At 42.3% G+C, this 16,661-nt stretch overlaps 1 protein-coding gene across 1 annotated transcript in view; it reads right to left on the bottom strand.

Moving 5' to 3' along the window:
* Positions 1–2,605: 2,605 nt before the first annotated feature.
* The window catches only part of SLC35G2 (solute carrier family 35 member G2), a 52,702-nt gene continuing 38,646 nt past the window's right edge, over positions 2,606–16,661 (bottom strand). Inside the window, exon 2 of the mRNA XM_077488689.1 lies at positions 2,606–8,176. Coding sequence (XP_077344815.1) covers positions 6,922–8,160 — 1,239 coding nt within the window. The 5' untranslated portion in view covers positions 8,161–8,176 and the 3' untranslated portion in view covers positions 2,606–6,921. The remainder of the gene's footprint in view (positions 8,177–16,661) is intronic.

Raw genomic sequence — 16,661 nt, 5'->3', positions numbered from 1 at the left:
GGCGGATGAGCATTCTTCTTATACTTGTTTTTCAGTGAGTATTACAGTCCAAGCTGATAGTACAGCACAGAAACACACAGATACAAAAGGAATGGGTAGTAGTACATGGAGATACAAAGGATCACTAGGAGCAAGTAGTAATACACAGAATCACTAGGATATGGTGACAAGACATCCCCGGTTTCCGAGAACAGTCCCCAGATTGAGGACACTGTCTCTGGACCAAGTCTGTCCTCGGTTTTGTCCCCGGATTGGATTTGAACAGGGCCTGGGGCAATTTCAAAGACAGTCAGTGCAGAATAAAAATAAAAAAAGATCTGAATTGCCCCCCCCCCCCCCCCAAGCTACCGCTCCTACTAGCTTAGGGGAGTATCATGTGCTGGTTGGAGCGGAGGGAATATTTCTTCAGTTTCGGGTGCATGCCCACCCAGCTCTGCTCGCATGTTCTTCTGCCTTGGCTCAAGTCCCGGCCAGCCGCCTACCTGATTATCTCCTTGCCTTCCCTGGCAGAGTGATTTTCCTCCGCTCCCCACCCAGTAGTAGCCGGGGCCCAAAGAGTAAGACTTGACAGGCTGTGAGGCAGGCAGCAGGGGGCACTGATTTCCACCATTACTAGTAGAAAAAAAATGATGTGCCCGGATTTCATTTTAAAAATCTGGTCACATTACACTAGGAGCGAGTAGTAATACACAGAGACAGACAAGAATTACTAGAATCACTATCTCTAGAACAAGAGACACACTAAAGGGGGCTGGAGACCTGACACGACCAGGTGCTGGTAAAAAATGACAAGGTGAAACTCACAGGGAATTTAAGCAAAGGCACACTAAGTAAAGGCCTTATTTACACTTGCAGTTAGGGAGTGGTAAAAACACAGCTTGTGTTTTTACCACCCCAATTGCTCCCCTTTAAGCTGCACAGGCAGCAGATGAGGATGTACACATTTAAAGTTATGGAACTACATGTACTAGCATGTCTGCTGATATTTGAGAATAGAGGTGATACAGTAGAACAGCAGCAAATATAACAAACCAGGAACCGTACTCTAAATTACATCACTACTCGCTAAAAGCTTTATTGAGCCAGAGAAAGCATGAGAGGGATGATCTCAGGCGAGCTTTCCAGCATGCTTTTTAAAAGAAGTGACATCATCAGAGTGTGGCTCCTGGTTTGTTACAGCGAAACCACATGGAGCATAGGCAGGCTTCCTAATCCAACACCTGATACATCCGTGGATGGAGTTAAACAGTGGAGCCTTGACCAGTACCATTTTTTGGATCCTAAATAGTATAAATGGCTATTACTGAGCTCAGGCATTTCTGAACATGTCTCTATCTGGACTATTAAATTTTGCTTTTTCTTAATCCAATCAGCTGTGGGCCGGGTCATTCCCTGTGTCGTCTGCACGTAAATAATGAGGTGGGTTGCTGATGATGTCAGTGCCCTTATTTTTAACCAATGACATTGACTAAAAAAGGGAATGTTTCCATATAAGTGCAGTGTGCAGTGCTAAATTGAAAATTTTCTATATACCTTTTTTAAATATCTTTGGGTGGCACTTCCTGTCCCGGCCATCTAGGTGATGACATCATTAGGCGACTCCCATTGACTCCTGGGATGTCTGTGTCATCTATCCCAGGAGTCTTTGGGAAGCCTAATGAAATCTTGTCGTATTTAAATACATGACAGCCTGCAATCAACTGTGCCGTGCGGTGTCATTACTGCGCAGACGCAAGATTGGAAAGGTGCATGCCAGCTGCACCGAATCCCGGAAAAAGACACGAGTGGGCATCAGATGCCCACATCATAGATGGCAACCAGCCTGCTTCTGAGATCAGGTACATTTTTAAAGATTTAAAACTAATCAGCATGAATACCGTTCTAGCAGCATTCTAACTTAAATGTACAAGTACTTACAATAACGGGGGGAGCTTTTTAAAAAAAAAATGTTTATGGGGACTGGAGCTCCACTTTAAGTCACTGAACTAGAGCTCACATAGTTACATAGTTAGTCAGGTTGAATAAAGACACAAGTCCATCTAGTTCAACCAAAAAAAATATCATACAATCCCATATACCCAATCCTATGCCCACAGTTGATCCAGAGGAAGGATCACATTACTGAAAGGTTCACTTTACTGCCAGCCTCACCTCACCAGGATCAAAAAGAAATACCCAGTACTATGAGTTCTATGGAGAGTATGTGACTCAAATGGGGTAACACTACACGTTTGAATAACCCAATTCTAGACACAAGAGTTGTCAAGAGGGAAGCCGACCAGCAATTAAGTGAACCTTTTGCATTGCCTTTCCTGGGCATATAAATATGTATTGTATACTACATACACAAATGAGATGAGTAGATAAGTTACATTTTTTTTTTCTAGCTAGCGTGAAAGGGTGATGGTGACCCCCTGAATGCTGTTTTGACCATGTTCACATTTCCCTCTTTGCTAGTTTCAAACAAATCAGAATGACTGTCATTTTCTGAATTTGGCACACACAGTTGTAAAGGGGATGTCTGGGCCTCTGGCCATTAGGGCATTCACATGTCAACACAACCCCCCCCCCCTTTTTTTTTTTTTATTAAAACACTACTCAGCACTTTCAAGTATTTTTTTTATTGTGCAGTTAACACTTATAGACAAAAAACATGACACTCCTTCACTAGAACATTAGAAAAATACATTGCAGATTGGTGGAATGTTGTCTTAACATGGCAGTGAGCTGGGTGTTTTCATCTAGTCTTTGTGATTTCTCTACCAACACATTATGGTTTGGGGATATACAAGCAATTCCTCAGTCTTTTAGTCAGTTAAAAGCACCTTTGTTTATGAAAAAATGCAGCACTGTGTTGAATGAACAGAGGATTCCCAGGACAATGAGTTTATATAGATTTCCTATGAGCCTTTACTTTTATCACTTCCTTTTCAAGAGCACATTGCTAGGAGGAAATCTTGGGGAAAAAAAACGACATGCAGAATAGTTCAATGCTGAATAAATAGGTGGATAAAGTATAAGCATACATATTTTATCAACCAAGCAAATATTTTCAGTAATGAATATATTACTGGAAAGAATGCTTTCAATTAATTGACACTAAGCTATACTCATCTATATTATGTCAAACATTTAAAATATTTTAAATATTACCTGTAGTATGGGTCAGTAGCACGACTAAGACCTTGTGCCCTAGTGCAAGAAGCTGTGGAATGTAGGCATGGGTGGAAGGTGCAGGCACACTGTCCAGCCCTGCTGCCCGCAGCCTGTTAAAGTCTAAGAGAGGCCAACAGCTGCTGAAACTGGATGGTGCATCAAATAGTACTTACAATTGCAGACCGTTTGCATTTCGGGCATTTATTCCTGAGTGCTTACTACACTAAACGTAAGTGCTGCTCAGTGCATCATCTAGTTTTAGCAGTTTTCAGCTTCACATAGACTTTGACGGGCAGCGGGGCTGGACAGTGTGCCTGTACCTTCCACCCATGCCTAAAAGGTTGGAGCCTCGTGCACCAGGGCTCAATTCTCAATGTGCATGAGGCCTTAAAAACACAAGCATTATAACTTTAAAAGGTCATGATGGTCCGTACAAAAAAAAAAACAGATGTGAGTAAGCTGACAATCAGTCTTTAAAATATAATTTTCTCATGCTCTTGCTCCCTGGTGCTGAGGCAAGAAAGAGTGAACTGAGCTGAATTATTTAGTACAAGCAAGAACTCTGCCTAACAAGTGCTACTATGTTGTTTCACATTGAAGGTGATCATGGTGTTTGACTCTGCAATTACTTTCCTTTTAATTTCTTTCTACTTTACAATTCCTCCAGACTAGGAAAGGGACGCCAAGGAGAGACATATCACAGGTACTAGGTGTGTTTTATCATTTTCCCACCTGTGTGAGTGTGCCTTTAAAATGTGCTTTGAGGAAAATATCCCTTCCATGCTTTCCAAGCTGTAAGCCCTTGTACACACGGTTGGAAATTCCAACGGAAAATGTGCCTTGTACACGCGGTCGGATAATCCGACCGTGTGTGGGCTCTATCGGACTTTTTCTCCGTCGGAATGTCCGACCAACAAAGTTTGAGAGCTGGATATAAAATTTTCCGACAACATGATCCGATCTGACTTTTTCCGATCGTTTGTAGAGAATTCCGATCGGACAAAGTTCCATGCATGCTCAGATCAAATTACGAGACCAAAGCTATTGGCTACTAGCCTGAACGTAGTGCCGTCGTAATGAATGAACGTCATCACGTTCCGAGCGTTTGGATTTTCCGACAACTTTGTCTGACCATGTGTATGCAACACCAGTTTCGGACAAAATCCGTCTGAAAAAATCAGACGGATTTTGTTGTCGGAATGTCTGACTGTGTGTACAAGGGCTAAGACGTGAACCATTCATGATCATCATTTATACTCTGTATACTGCTTTTGGAGTTTAAGGAAGGGCCAGCTAGTGCCCATGGAAGTGGACATTTCCAGTCTGTGGTCCTAATAGGCAAATCTATTGCCTAGATGTGATTACAATGAAAAAACAAATTGACACATTCCTATCGCTAATGTGGGCATTCTGATTTACAGTAAGACCCAGACAAGTGTTGTTTTATTCTCCGTCAACTATTTTTATGAGGGCATAAAAAAGTTGGGTTCTTCATCCAAGACACAACTATAAGTTATGGATGTTAATGTGTAAGAATGGTAAGTATCATGCAGAGACTTAATTGTGGCAGGATCACAGGTAGTAATTTAGACACAGTACAGAACATGCCAATAACACACAACCAATGAAAGCTTAGCACACATTGCATAATCATTGCTCATTGTCTTTTTTTCTGTTTGTTAACTGCCTGAAATACTTTAGTGCCCTCACTGGTCAGAAAAATTATCCGTTTGGTTACCCTGGTGGATCCCAAATTCCAGACTAGGCTTTTAAACTTTGCAATGGTGGCTCCCCTTGGAACATCTTCCTAGTACTCCAGATCATGATACGCCTCCCCACAAATGTCGGCGGGGGGGGGGGGGGGGGGTCAAGGCTCCCAATGTGTATTAGGTTAAAGGGAGTTCTGAGGATAACAAGACCCAGCTGTAGGCTATACCCACAGTGACACCCTCATCTGTGGGTCAAAGCATGTTGAAAGAACCAATGCCAATTATAGGAGGATGGCCATCCAAGCAAGCTTTTCATGGCAATATCTAGCATTATATACTGACATTAATATTCTCAAAAGACTCGAAGGAGGGTAGTACTGCATAGACTCTTTGCCCATCTGTCCAACATGAGATTAAAAAAAAATTTTTTTTAAAGCCACAATGTGCAAAAAAAGACACTTCCCTGCTTTTAAAACATTTCTCCTAAAATACATCATATAAACAACATTGCAATGTGCCTTCTCTGTATGGCAGGAGACAAAGACATAAACCTCCAGTCAAGTCTGCCATCCATGTGTGACGGTTGCTATTTGCTGAGCGCTCTGTATTTCTGAAAAAAATATGTTTGGCACATCAAATATTTTATGAATGAGTCACAAAGTTTACCGTCTGGTGTTTGAAAAAAAATAAAAATCATGTTTCCCCACTTTGGTGTATTTGGAAAGGAATTACAATAACATTATCTGGTACATAAAATGGAAAACAAAGCTCTGAATGCAACAACAAATAAAATCTTTAGGATTTCATATATGAAACTATACTAACTATAACCATACAATGAACACCACATTTTGTGTAGAGTCTGTGTATAAAAGTCAAAAGGGATTGTGTGTGGTGGCTTACTTCTTGAAGATTCAATTTACAGCATTGAGGAATCTATGAAAATGCAATAAGGGACTCATTTAATGAGAATGTATAAAAATAATGATGTGCAGTAGCAACAAACCAGATATCAGATTCAACTGTTTAAGGAAACTCCAGCCTTAATAAAATGAATACATCATAATATAATTAAAAATAAATTATATAATTGATTTAATGACATTAAAATGTACCGTATCAATTCACTCTACAGCTAGCTATGATGTTCTGTAACTGTTCAAATTTTGTTTTCCTTGCAACCAGAGCAACAGTAGTCAGACTAGATGGCCCCGCGTTCGAAACCCAATTATGTAATTAGCTCACTAACTTCCTGAAAGCTTTTTGACAGTAATTTAGAAATGGCCTTGCTATAGCTAGACCTGAAGCTGTCGTAAGAAAAATATGAGGGCTGCAATGGCTGACCTCCTTCTGAAAAGGCTAGTTTCTTTCAATTTTGCTAATCTTCCCAACAATTTTTAGATCACATACTCAGATATAGTATGGAGGTTAGTTGATGATATGTAAAAAGTCCTTATCCACAAATGTTCTGGGATGGTGGTTCAACATTAAAGTAGGAAGGTTAATGTGACAGCCAGGCAGCTGTAATTTTCAGGGGGACAGCTCTGTAATGGCAGCCTCTATGGTTCCCTATAATCAGATTTCTTTTAAGAAGGTACAAAGTCCCAGGAAACCCACTGAAGCCTTTTGGTGCTGCCTGGCCTGCATAGAAGCTATTAGGATTAAAAGGTGTTCCAACTATAAGGCAATATAGGAAAAAAAACCATAACAATTATAAAATTAGTGAGTTTGTGTTATTAAGTAACAAATGATATGCTCATTATGTCAACCTAAAATACCCTTTTTTTTGCAACCAACCTCATCAAGATTTAATGCCCTTAAAAATTACATAATTCTCCTAAATGAGGCAGTTGATAAAAGTATTTGTTATATTAGACTAGTTGTATATAACAGAAAATAAATTATGTAAAATATATTTTAAATATCTATATTTGTCTTTTTTTCATTACTGCCTCCACTATTGCAGTGAAATCTTAAAATTGGTCACTTCATTGGTGGAATGTATAGTAGGCAACATTGTTACAAACACAAGACAGTCAACCAAAGAAATTGTCTCTCATTTAATGGGAGAGTCTAGAATTTCTTGATAATCTTGCCTACCCAATCTTCCTAAGTACAGTTTGTAACCAGCCAATGCAAAGACGCTAATTATGATGACTGCTCCGCCTATTAGGTCGTAAGCACTGGGAAACATGCGTAGGACAAGAAGTTGTAGGATCATGGCTACAACAATCTCCAAATGCTGCACTGTGCTGACCAAGGCTGGGTGAAATTTATATAAAGCATAATAAACACCAAGAAATGCCACAGTAGAGCATAGACAGATTGCAAAAAGGTAGCCCCAGGTTTCTCCATCTAAAGGAATAATAGGCTCTTGAAGGACAAACATTGTGCAGGCTCCCCAAATACTCCCAGTCCACCCAAAGGTGAAAAGAGCAGTCCACATGCTGACCTTCTCTTTAATGGACCTGTAGACTATCATGGAAAGTGCTGTTGTAAGTCCAGCCATTACTGTCATAGTATAACCAAATGCTTCTTTCCAGACACCAAGAAAGGAGTTCTCTTCATTAACAATATTTGGAATCATAACCAAACATGCCCCAAACACACTGCAAACAACAGTGATCAAGTCTACATTTGGCATGTGTTCATCCAACAACAAGAAGGCCAGAACAGCACTAAAAACAGTGGTGGTTGCTCTCCACATAATTGTGCCATTGCTTGGAGGGACAATAGAGAATGAGGTGTAGGCACAGGTAATGGAAATAACATTGCACACACCATAGAATAACAACCGTAGTCTGTACCCCGGAGGTCCAAAAGGAGCTTCTTTATAATAGCACACCATAATTACAGAGAGGACTTGTATGACAGAACGAATGAATATTAACTCCAGAGATGGCACTTTGGAACGGTCAGAAACCAGTCTAGTAATAAGTGCTACACATCCATGAGCCATAGCTGACCCAAAGAGTACTGCCCACATTTTCCGGGATTGAAATATAGAGCTGTCTGCAAAGCTTTGTAACTGCTGAGCAAGATCATTATCAGGATCTTGCGTCTGTTTTGGGCGAGCATCCATAGTCCCAAACAAGGTTTTTCCTTTCTTCTTTGCATCTCCTAGTAATCTTTTCTTAGGGTTCTCCTCTACAAAACCCCCATTTTCTTCACTGGTATCTTCATTTCCCTCATCTCCAGGCTGTGGGTAGTGGGATGTGTATTTAACTGTCACAGTGTTGGGGTGTATTTTTACCCTTTTCTTGGATGAGTAAGGTTTGGATGGAGATTTATCCATGTCTTCAAATCTTTGCCTGTAAATTGTAAAAAAAACACACAATTGTTTTAAATATGGATTAGGACAATGTTAAATGCAAATAGAATACTTATCCTAAAGTAGAACTAAAGGGCTGTACACAGGGGCCAAATGTCGGGCGGCATCGGCCTGTTCAATAGAAACCAACCGACATTCAGCCCAAGTGTACGGCAGCCGCTCCAACAGAAGCCAGCTGTTTGACTGGCTTCTATCAAAGGGGCATGACTGAAAAAGGTCTGCCAATCAGCATCCGATCAGCGCTCTCAACCAATGGCTCAGAGCACTGACTGGTGTGTTCTGGCAGCGAGGCTACCCCCCATCACAACACAAGAGCTCAGAGGGGAGATCGCTGTACCAACATTGGATTGGATTGGTAGTACAGGGGCTCCTCCCAAGCGCTTCAGTTTTCTTTTGTTCAGCCTGCTGGGTTGAACGCAAGAAAAAACTGTTAATGTGTACCAGACTTAAAGGATAGATTATGGGAGGGTTATAACCCCTTATATCACCTTCACATATTTCCTCAAAGTTGGTGCCACTTCATAATAAATTTGAGAACAAGACTTATAACTTTAACAATATGTGTTCATTTTTTCTTACAATAAATAAGTATATGTGTATGTAATAACACACCCATATACACTACTGCGCTAAAGGATAACTGTAATTTGTCATAAACAAATAAGTGCAAAAAAATATTATTTGAGTTGTGCTTTTAAATGTGAAAATCTGTAAGAGCGCTACCCAACATTAAATTCAATGCATAATAAATTCATATAACCATAGCACAGTTACAGTGCCTTGCGAAAGTATTCGGCCCCCTTGAACTTTTCAACCTTTTGCCACATTTCAGGCTTCAAACATAAAGATATAAAATTTTAATTTTTTGTGAAGAATCACCAACAAGTGGGACATAATTGTGAAGTGGAACGAAATCTATTGGATATTTTAAACTTTTTTAGCAAATAAAAAACTGAAAAGTGGTGCGTGCAAAATTATTCGGCCCCTTTACTTATAGTGCAGCAAACTCACTCCAGAAGTTCAGCGAGGATCTGTGAATGATTCAATGTTGTCCTAAATGACTGACGGTGATAAATAGAATCCACCTGTGTGTAATCAAGTCTCTGTATAAATGTACCTGCTCTGTGATAGTCTCAAGGTTCTGTTGAAAGCTTTAAACATCCCAAGGAGCACTGTGCAAGTGATCATTTTGAAATGGAAGGAGTATCAGACCACTGCAAATCTACCAAGACCTGGCCGTCCCTCTAAACCAGGGGTCTCAAACTGGTGGCCCTCCAGCTGTTGCAAAACTACAAGTCCCATAATGCCTCTGCCTGTGGGAGTCATGCTTGTAACTCTCAGTCTTACAATGCCTCATGGGACTTGTAGTTTCACAACAGCTGGAGGGCCACCAGTTTGAGACACCTGCTCTAAACTTTCAGCTCAGACAAGGAGAAGACTGATTAGAGATGCAGCCAAGAGGCCCATGATCACTCTGGATGAACTGCAGAGAACTACAGCTGAGGTGGGAGAGTGTGTCCATAGGACAACAATCAGTCGTACACTGCACAAATCTGGCCTTTATGGAAGAGTGGCAAGAAGAAAGCCATTTCTCAAAGATATCCATAAAAAGTCTCGTCTAAAGTTTGCCACAAGCCATCTGGGAGACACATCAAACATGTGGAAGAAGGTGCTCTGGTCAGATGAAACCAAAATCGAGCTTTTTGCCCACAATGCAAAACGATATGATTGGCGTAAAAGCAACACAGCTCATCACCCTCAACACACCATCCCCACTGTCAAACATGGTGGTGGCAGCATCATGGTTTGGGCCTGCTTTTCTTCACCAGGGACAGGGAAGATGGTTAAAATTGAGGGGAAGATGGATGCAGCCAAATACAGGACCATTCTGGATGAAAACCTGTTGGAGTATGCAAAAGACCTGAAACTGGGACGGAGATTTATCTTCCAACAAGACAATGATCCCAAACATACAGCAAAATCTACAAAGGAATGGTTCACAAATAAATGTATCCAGGTGTTAGAATGGCCAAGTCAAAGTCCAGACCTGAATCCAATCGAGAATCTGTGGAAAGAGCTGAAAACTGCTGTTCACAAACGCACTCCATCCAACCTCACTGAGCTCGAGCTGTTTTGCAAGGAAGAATGGGCAAGAATTTCAGTCTCTCGATGTGCAAAACTGATAGAGACATACCCCAAGCGACTTGCAGCTGTAATCGCAGCAAAAGGTGGCTCTACAAAGTATTAACGCAAGGGGGCCGAATAATTTTACACGCCCCACTTTTCATTTTTTTATTAGTTAAAAAAGTTTCAAAAATCCAATAGATTTCGTTCCACTTCACAATTGTGTCCCACTTGTTGGTGATTCTTCACAAAAAATTTTTTTTTTATATCTTTATGTTTGAAGCCTGAAATGTGGCAAAAGGTTGAAAAGTTCAAGGGGGCCGAATACTTTCGCAAGGCACTGTATCTATCATAGTGCAACATAAACTAGCTGATTAATCAACTTAATCAATAAATGACAATAAATGAAATAAATTCCACAAAAAGTTCATAAGCTTCTAGAATCTTCATAGTGCAGACTCAAATTTTCCTTGTGCAAATAAAGTGCCAAGTGTGCTGAAGCAAATATTCCATGCAATTCGTGCCCCCCCCCATATGCCCTCTCAATCACCAGATGCTATAGATTCCCATCATAGAAGTCGTTCTCGCTTGTGTGGATGGCTGGGCTTTGTTGTCCTTCAAGCTGCATCTCAGGCTGTACATGATTACATAGTAGGTGAGGCTGAAAAAATACACAAGTCCAACCTATGTGTGTGATTATATGTCAGTATTCATTTGTTCATTTGTATATTACTGTATGTTGCGGTCGTTCAGGTGCTTATCTGAAGGCCCCCCACTGAAACTACCACCTGTGGAAGAAATTCCACACCCTTGCCACTCTTTACAGTAAAGAACCCTCTACGCAGTTTAAGGTAAACCTATTTTCTTCTAATTTTAGTGAGTGGCCATGTGTCTTATTAAACTCCCTTCCGCAAAAAAGTTTTATCCCTATTGTGGGGTCACCAGTACAGTATTTCTCCAGAGAGAATAAGTTCAGTGCTCGCAACTTTTCTTCATAACTAATATCCTCCAGACCCTTTATTAGCTTTGTTGCCCTTCTCTGTACTTGCTCCATTTCCAGTACATCCCTTCTGAGGACTGGTGCCCAGAACTGGACAGCATACTCCAGGTGAGGCCTCTTGTAGAGCGGGAGAATTATCACTTTATCCCTTGAGTTAATCCCCTTTTTAATGCATGCCAATATTCTGTTTGCTTTGTTAGCAGCAGCTTGGCATTGCATGCCATTGCTGAGCCTATCATCTATTAGGACCTCCAGGTCCTTTTCCATCCTAGATTCCCCCAGAGGTCCACCCCCTAGTGAGTAGATTACATTCATATTTTTGCCACCCAAATGCATTATTTTACATTTTTCTACATTAAAGGGGTTGTAAAGTGAATTTTTTTTTTTTTTTTAAATAACAAACATGTTATACTTACCTCCACTGTGCAGCTAGTTTTGCACAGAGTGGCCCCGAACCTGCTCTTCTGGGGTCCCTCGGCGGCTGTCTCTGCTTCCTCCCGCAGGTACTTCTCACATTAATGCGAGCTCCCTCACATGGTGAGAAGCACCTGCGGGGCGCTCCCGTGATACAGCCGGCGGCTATAGCTGCTCGCTGTATCACGCGGCCCCGCCCCCCGGCGCTCCGCGTCAGTGGATGTGATTGACAGCAGCGCGAGCCAATGGCTGCGCTGCTTTCCATCCATCCACTCCAGCCAATCAGCGGCCAGGCTGAACAGTGAAAAGGACGGCGGGGGCGAGCGCGGGATTTTCGAGGGGTGAGGTAAGTAAACGGGGGGGGGGGGGGCGCAGGCAGTGTCAGATGTTTTTTCACCTTAATGCATAGAATGCATTAAGGTGAAAAAACATTTACCTTTACAACCCCTTTAAGCCTCATTTGCCCAAACCCATTAATTTGTTTAGACCTTCTTGTAAAGGTTTCCACATCCAGAGAAGTTATTGCCCTGCTTAGCGTCGTCTGCAAATACAGAGATTGAGTTGTTTACCCCATCTTCCAGGTCATTTATGAACAAATGAAACAGGATTGGTCCCAGCACAGAACCCTGGGGGACCCCACTACCCACCCCTGACCATTCAGAGTATTCCCCATTTATCACCACCCTCTGAACTCGCCCTTGTAGCCATTTGTTAATCCATTTACTCACCCTATGGTTCATGCCAACGGACCTTACTTTGTACAGTAAACGTTTATGGGGAACTATGTCAAATTCTTTTGCAAAATCCAGATACACCACGTCTACGAGTCTTTGTATCTCAAGTTATCCTCCGTGTATGCTCATAGGGTTAATAATAAATGGCAGAGAGAAGAAACATAGTGTAAATCTGTTTATTTTAACAATAAAAACAAGTAACATCCACTCACATGTAAAAACATGCTGTAATGTATAAAAAACAAAACTGGAAGTAGGTATCGACTTGCGCCTCACCATCCTGAAAAAGACGTCACCACTTGCGGTCAGCTGATGTGTTTCATCCCTCCCACGAGATGTTATCAAAGGATATCCTTTGATAACGTCTCGTCGGAGGGACAAAACATGCGAGTGACTGCAGGTGGTGACGTAATTTCCGGTCAATGAGACGTAAGTCGATGCCTACTTTCCATTTTCAGTTTTTTATACATTACAGCATGTTTATACATTTGAGTTAATATAAATAGAATTACGCTATATTTCTTCACTCTGTCATTTTTTAATACCCTATGAGCGTACACTGAGGATAACTTGAGATACAGCCTTAAGGACAAATGGTTCAATTAAAACCATTGCTATGTTTCCATGGAGTTTCTCACCTTCACACACAATAGGTAAAATCCTGTAGCTAAGCTTTTTATTAATATATTTTTTGTTAAGTTTATGCTCATGACAGTGAATCAATTTCATCTTTTTATCTTTTATTCTTTAATTTTGTTCTATATGACAATAAAATAATGTGGCATTTAATTTGAGCCAAATGTTTGTGTAGCCTGCCAGAGCAATCTGTCTGGACCCTCACAGTTTCTTTCTCTGCATGGTTTATGCATTTTTCTTGGTAGATCTCTGAACTGTGCACTAAGAATTCACCCGCTGAGAACCAAATTGCTAACAGAGTTGAGTGATAGTTGGTCCTTATGCCCTGTACACACGATCAGACTTTCTGACGGAAAATGTGTTATCGGACTGTGTTGTCGGAAATTCCGATCGTGTGTGGGCTCCATCTGACTTTTTCTGTCGGAATTTCCGACATATAAAGTTTGAGATCTGAATCTAAAATTTTCCGACAACAAAATCCGATCGTTTAAATTCTGATCGTGTGTATACAATTCCGACGCACAAAGTGCCACGCATGCTCAGAATAAATGACGAGACGAAAGCTATTGGCTACTGGCCTCTTTATAGTCCCGTTGTAAGTGGTTTACGACACCTCGTTCTGAACGATCGGATTTTCCGACAACTTTGTGCGACCGTGGGTATGCAAGATAAGTTTGGGCCAAAATCCGTCTGAAAAAATCTGATGGATTTTTTCGTCTAACTGTCCGACCGTGTGTACAGGGCATAAGTGTACAAAGACAGAGAAGGCAATCTGTCTCTATCAGCCTCTCTTCCCCCTAACCTCCTTGTGCCTTGTATGGTTATGACACCTCTTTTTATTAGTGTGATGCTGAAGCTATCTAGTTGATTGGGGTAGGCTGAGTGCAAAAAAAAAAAAGTAATTGGCCTAAAATGAAAGAAGTATAAATGGGGCCCTACGTTTAAGAATTGTAGTTCCTCCCGAACAACTGGAGGGCCATAGTTTGGAGACCCCTGCTCTATGTTATCAGGGTCTTATGGTCTTATGTATATGCTAGCTTCTGCTGTTAAGATAGTTTGATGAATTATGTACTTAATTATAGAATATACTTGTACAATGAAGTTTGCTTTAAATTTTGTAATCATTCAGTGAATATGTATATATTTGAGGCCAGGCTAGTTTGAAACATGCCTGTTTAAATGAACAGGATCTCCATTACTACTGTTTGAGAAGTTGGAGGTAGATATACACATTAATGCAGAGATCTCTTGGTTGTAGTCCCCAAGAGATACTGTATAAAAAGCGAATTGTACTATATAGCCTAGCAGCAAAAATAGTTTTGGCCTGTCATACAAATTGGAAAAGATATTTTTAATCAACGTCAGCAAAATAAACTTTACAGAAACTCTTCTATAAGTTTCAATACTAGAGATTAACATTTTTTGCTAAAGCAAAAACCTATATTTTTCCTTAACCACTTCAGATCCGCGCTATTGCCAAATGACGGCATTAGCGCGGACCTACATTTCCGGGACAACGTCTATTGACGTCGTCCCGGTTACGAGCGGCCTGCGCGCCCCCTGAGGGGCGCGTGCGGCGCGCTCTGTGATCGGCGAGTCTATGAGACTCGCCTGATCACCGATCCGTGCAAGGGGTCGATCCCGACCCCTTATCACGTGATCAGCTGTCAGCCAATGACAGCTGATCATGTGATAGAACGGAGCCGGTAATCGGCTATTATTCCTCCTCGCGCTGACAGCGCGAGGAGAGAAAAAAAAGCCGATCACCGGCGGCCGTGATCGGGACATCAGTCCCGATCACGGCCATCAATACAAGGGACCACCTGCCACCTGCCTGTGCCCACCTGCCTCCCGCAGTGCCATCCTGAAGTAAAATAAAAGCAAAAGTAAGTGCCCCCCGTCAGTGCCCATAGTGCCCACAGTGCCACCCACAGTGCCACCCCACAGTGCCACCCCACAGTGCCACCCCACAGTGCCACCCACAGTGCCACCCAATCTGCCTCAAAGGTGCTGCACCCCAGTGCCGCCCATCAGTGCCCAGCAGTGCCGCCCATCAGTGCCCAGCAGTGCCGTCCATCAGTGCCCAGCAGTGCCACCTATCAGAGCCACCTATCAGTGCCACCTATCAGTGCCCATCAGTCCCATCTATCTGTGGTACCTATCAGTGCCCATCCGTGCCATCTTATCTGTGCCCATCTTTGCCCATCAGTGCCGCCTTATCTGTGCCCATCGGTGCCGCCTTATCTGTGCCTATTAGTGCCGCCTTAACTATGCCTATCAGTGCCCACCAGTGCAGCCCATCAGTGCCCACCAATGCAGCCCATCAGTGCCCACCAATGCAGCCCATCAGTGCCCACCAATGCAGCCTATCAGTGCCGCCTAATCAGCGCACTTCAATGAAGGAGAAAAATGACCCGTTTGCAAAATTTTATAACAAACTATTAAAACATGATTTTTTTTTTTTTTTTTTTTTTGCATCTTTTTTTGTTTGTTTAGCAAAAAATAAAACTCCGAGCTGTAACTAAATACCACCAAAAGAAAGCTCTATTTGTGGGAAAAAAATGATAAAAATTTCATTTGGGTACAGTGTTGTATGACCGCGCAATTGTCATTCAAAGTGCATCAGCGCTGAAAGCTGAAAATTGGTCTGGGACTGAGGGGGGTTTAAGTGCCCAGTAAGCAAGTGGTTAAAGAGGAACTTCAGTCAAACGTTATACATTTTTGAAAAATATACATGCAGCATATAAAACGTTTGCTAATTTGATCCATTTTTTAAAATCTGCCTTTTTCAATGAAAGAGGTAGGCTGTAACTGCACTCATCCTACAGGATATGTCACTGTGGCCATTAACTGAGGGCAGCTGAAGCCAGCGCTCTCTCTTTTCCTGGGATTTCAGTCACTTCCCCATCCTCCACAATCCTTAATTCCCATTTTCCACAGGGAGGAGGCTACAGCTCGACCAAGAGAGATTGGGAGACTGTAGCCTGGAAAAAAGCTGAGGGAGAAAGTGAACGAGGAGTGTGCTGGGCGGAAGCCAGAGAGAGAGCCACACTGCCCAGCGCCATGAGAGAGAGAGTGACGCTGCCCAGCGCCACCAGAGAGAGAGACACATTGCCCAGCTCCACCAGAGAGAGAGCCACACTGCCCAGCGCCATCAGAGAGAGAGCCACGCTGCCCAGCGCCACGAGAGAGAGAGCCACGCTGCCCAGCGCTACCAGAGAGAGAGCCACACTGCCCAGCTCCACCAGAGAGAGAAAGGCTGAGCAACTAGCAGGGTACAGACATACTAAACTACTGACCAGAGTGGCCCCAGGGAACCAAGAGTGAGTGACTGTCCAGCCGGAGGGATCACTGCTGTAGTTTCGTTGGGTCTGGTTAGAGGGCCTGTTAGCCATTATCCATTACTTATCCTAGGGACTGTACTATGTCTGCAGACTCTGACCATGATAATCTGATAATGACATTGTTGAAAAGGGGCGATGCATGAGTGACCCTAAAATGATGCCCCCGCCCTGAAAAAAGTTCTGCGGACGCCCATGCTCTGGTACGTTCTTTTC

Source organism: Lithobates pipiens, unplaced genomic scaffold (assembly GCF_037356315.1).
Source record: "Lithobates pipiens isolate NorthernLeopardFrog02 unplaced genomic scaffold, aLitPip1_a1.2 Scaffold_18, whole genome shotgun sequence".
NCBI lineage: Eukaryota > Metazoa > Chordata > Amphibia > Anura > Ranidae > Lithobates > Lithobates pipiens.
The sequence above is the reverse complement of the archived record's forward strand: the minus strand, read 5'-3'. Positions and strand labels throughout refer to the sequence as shown.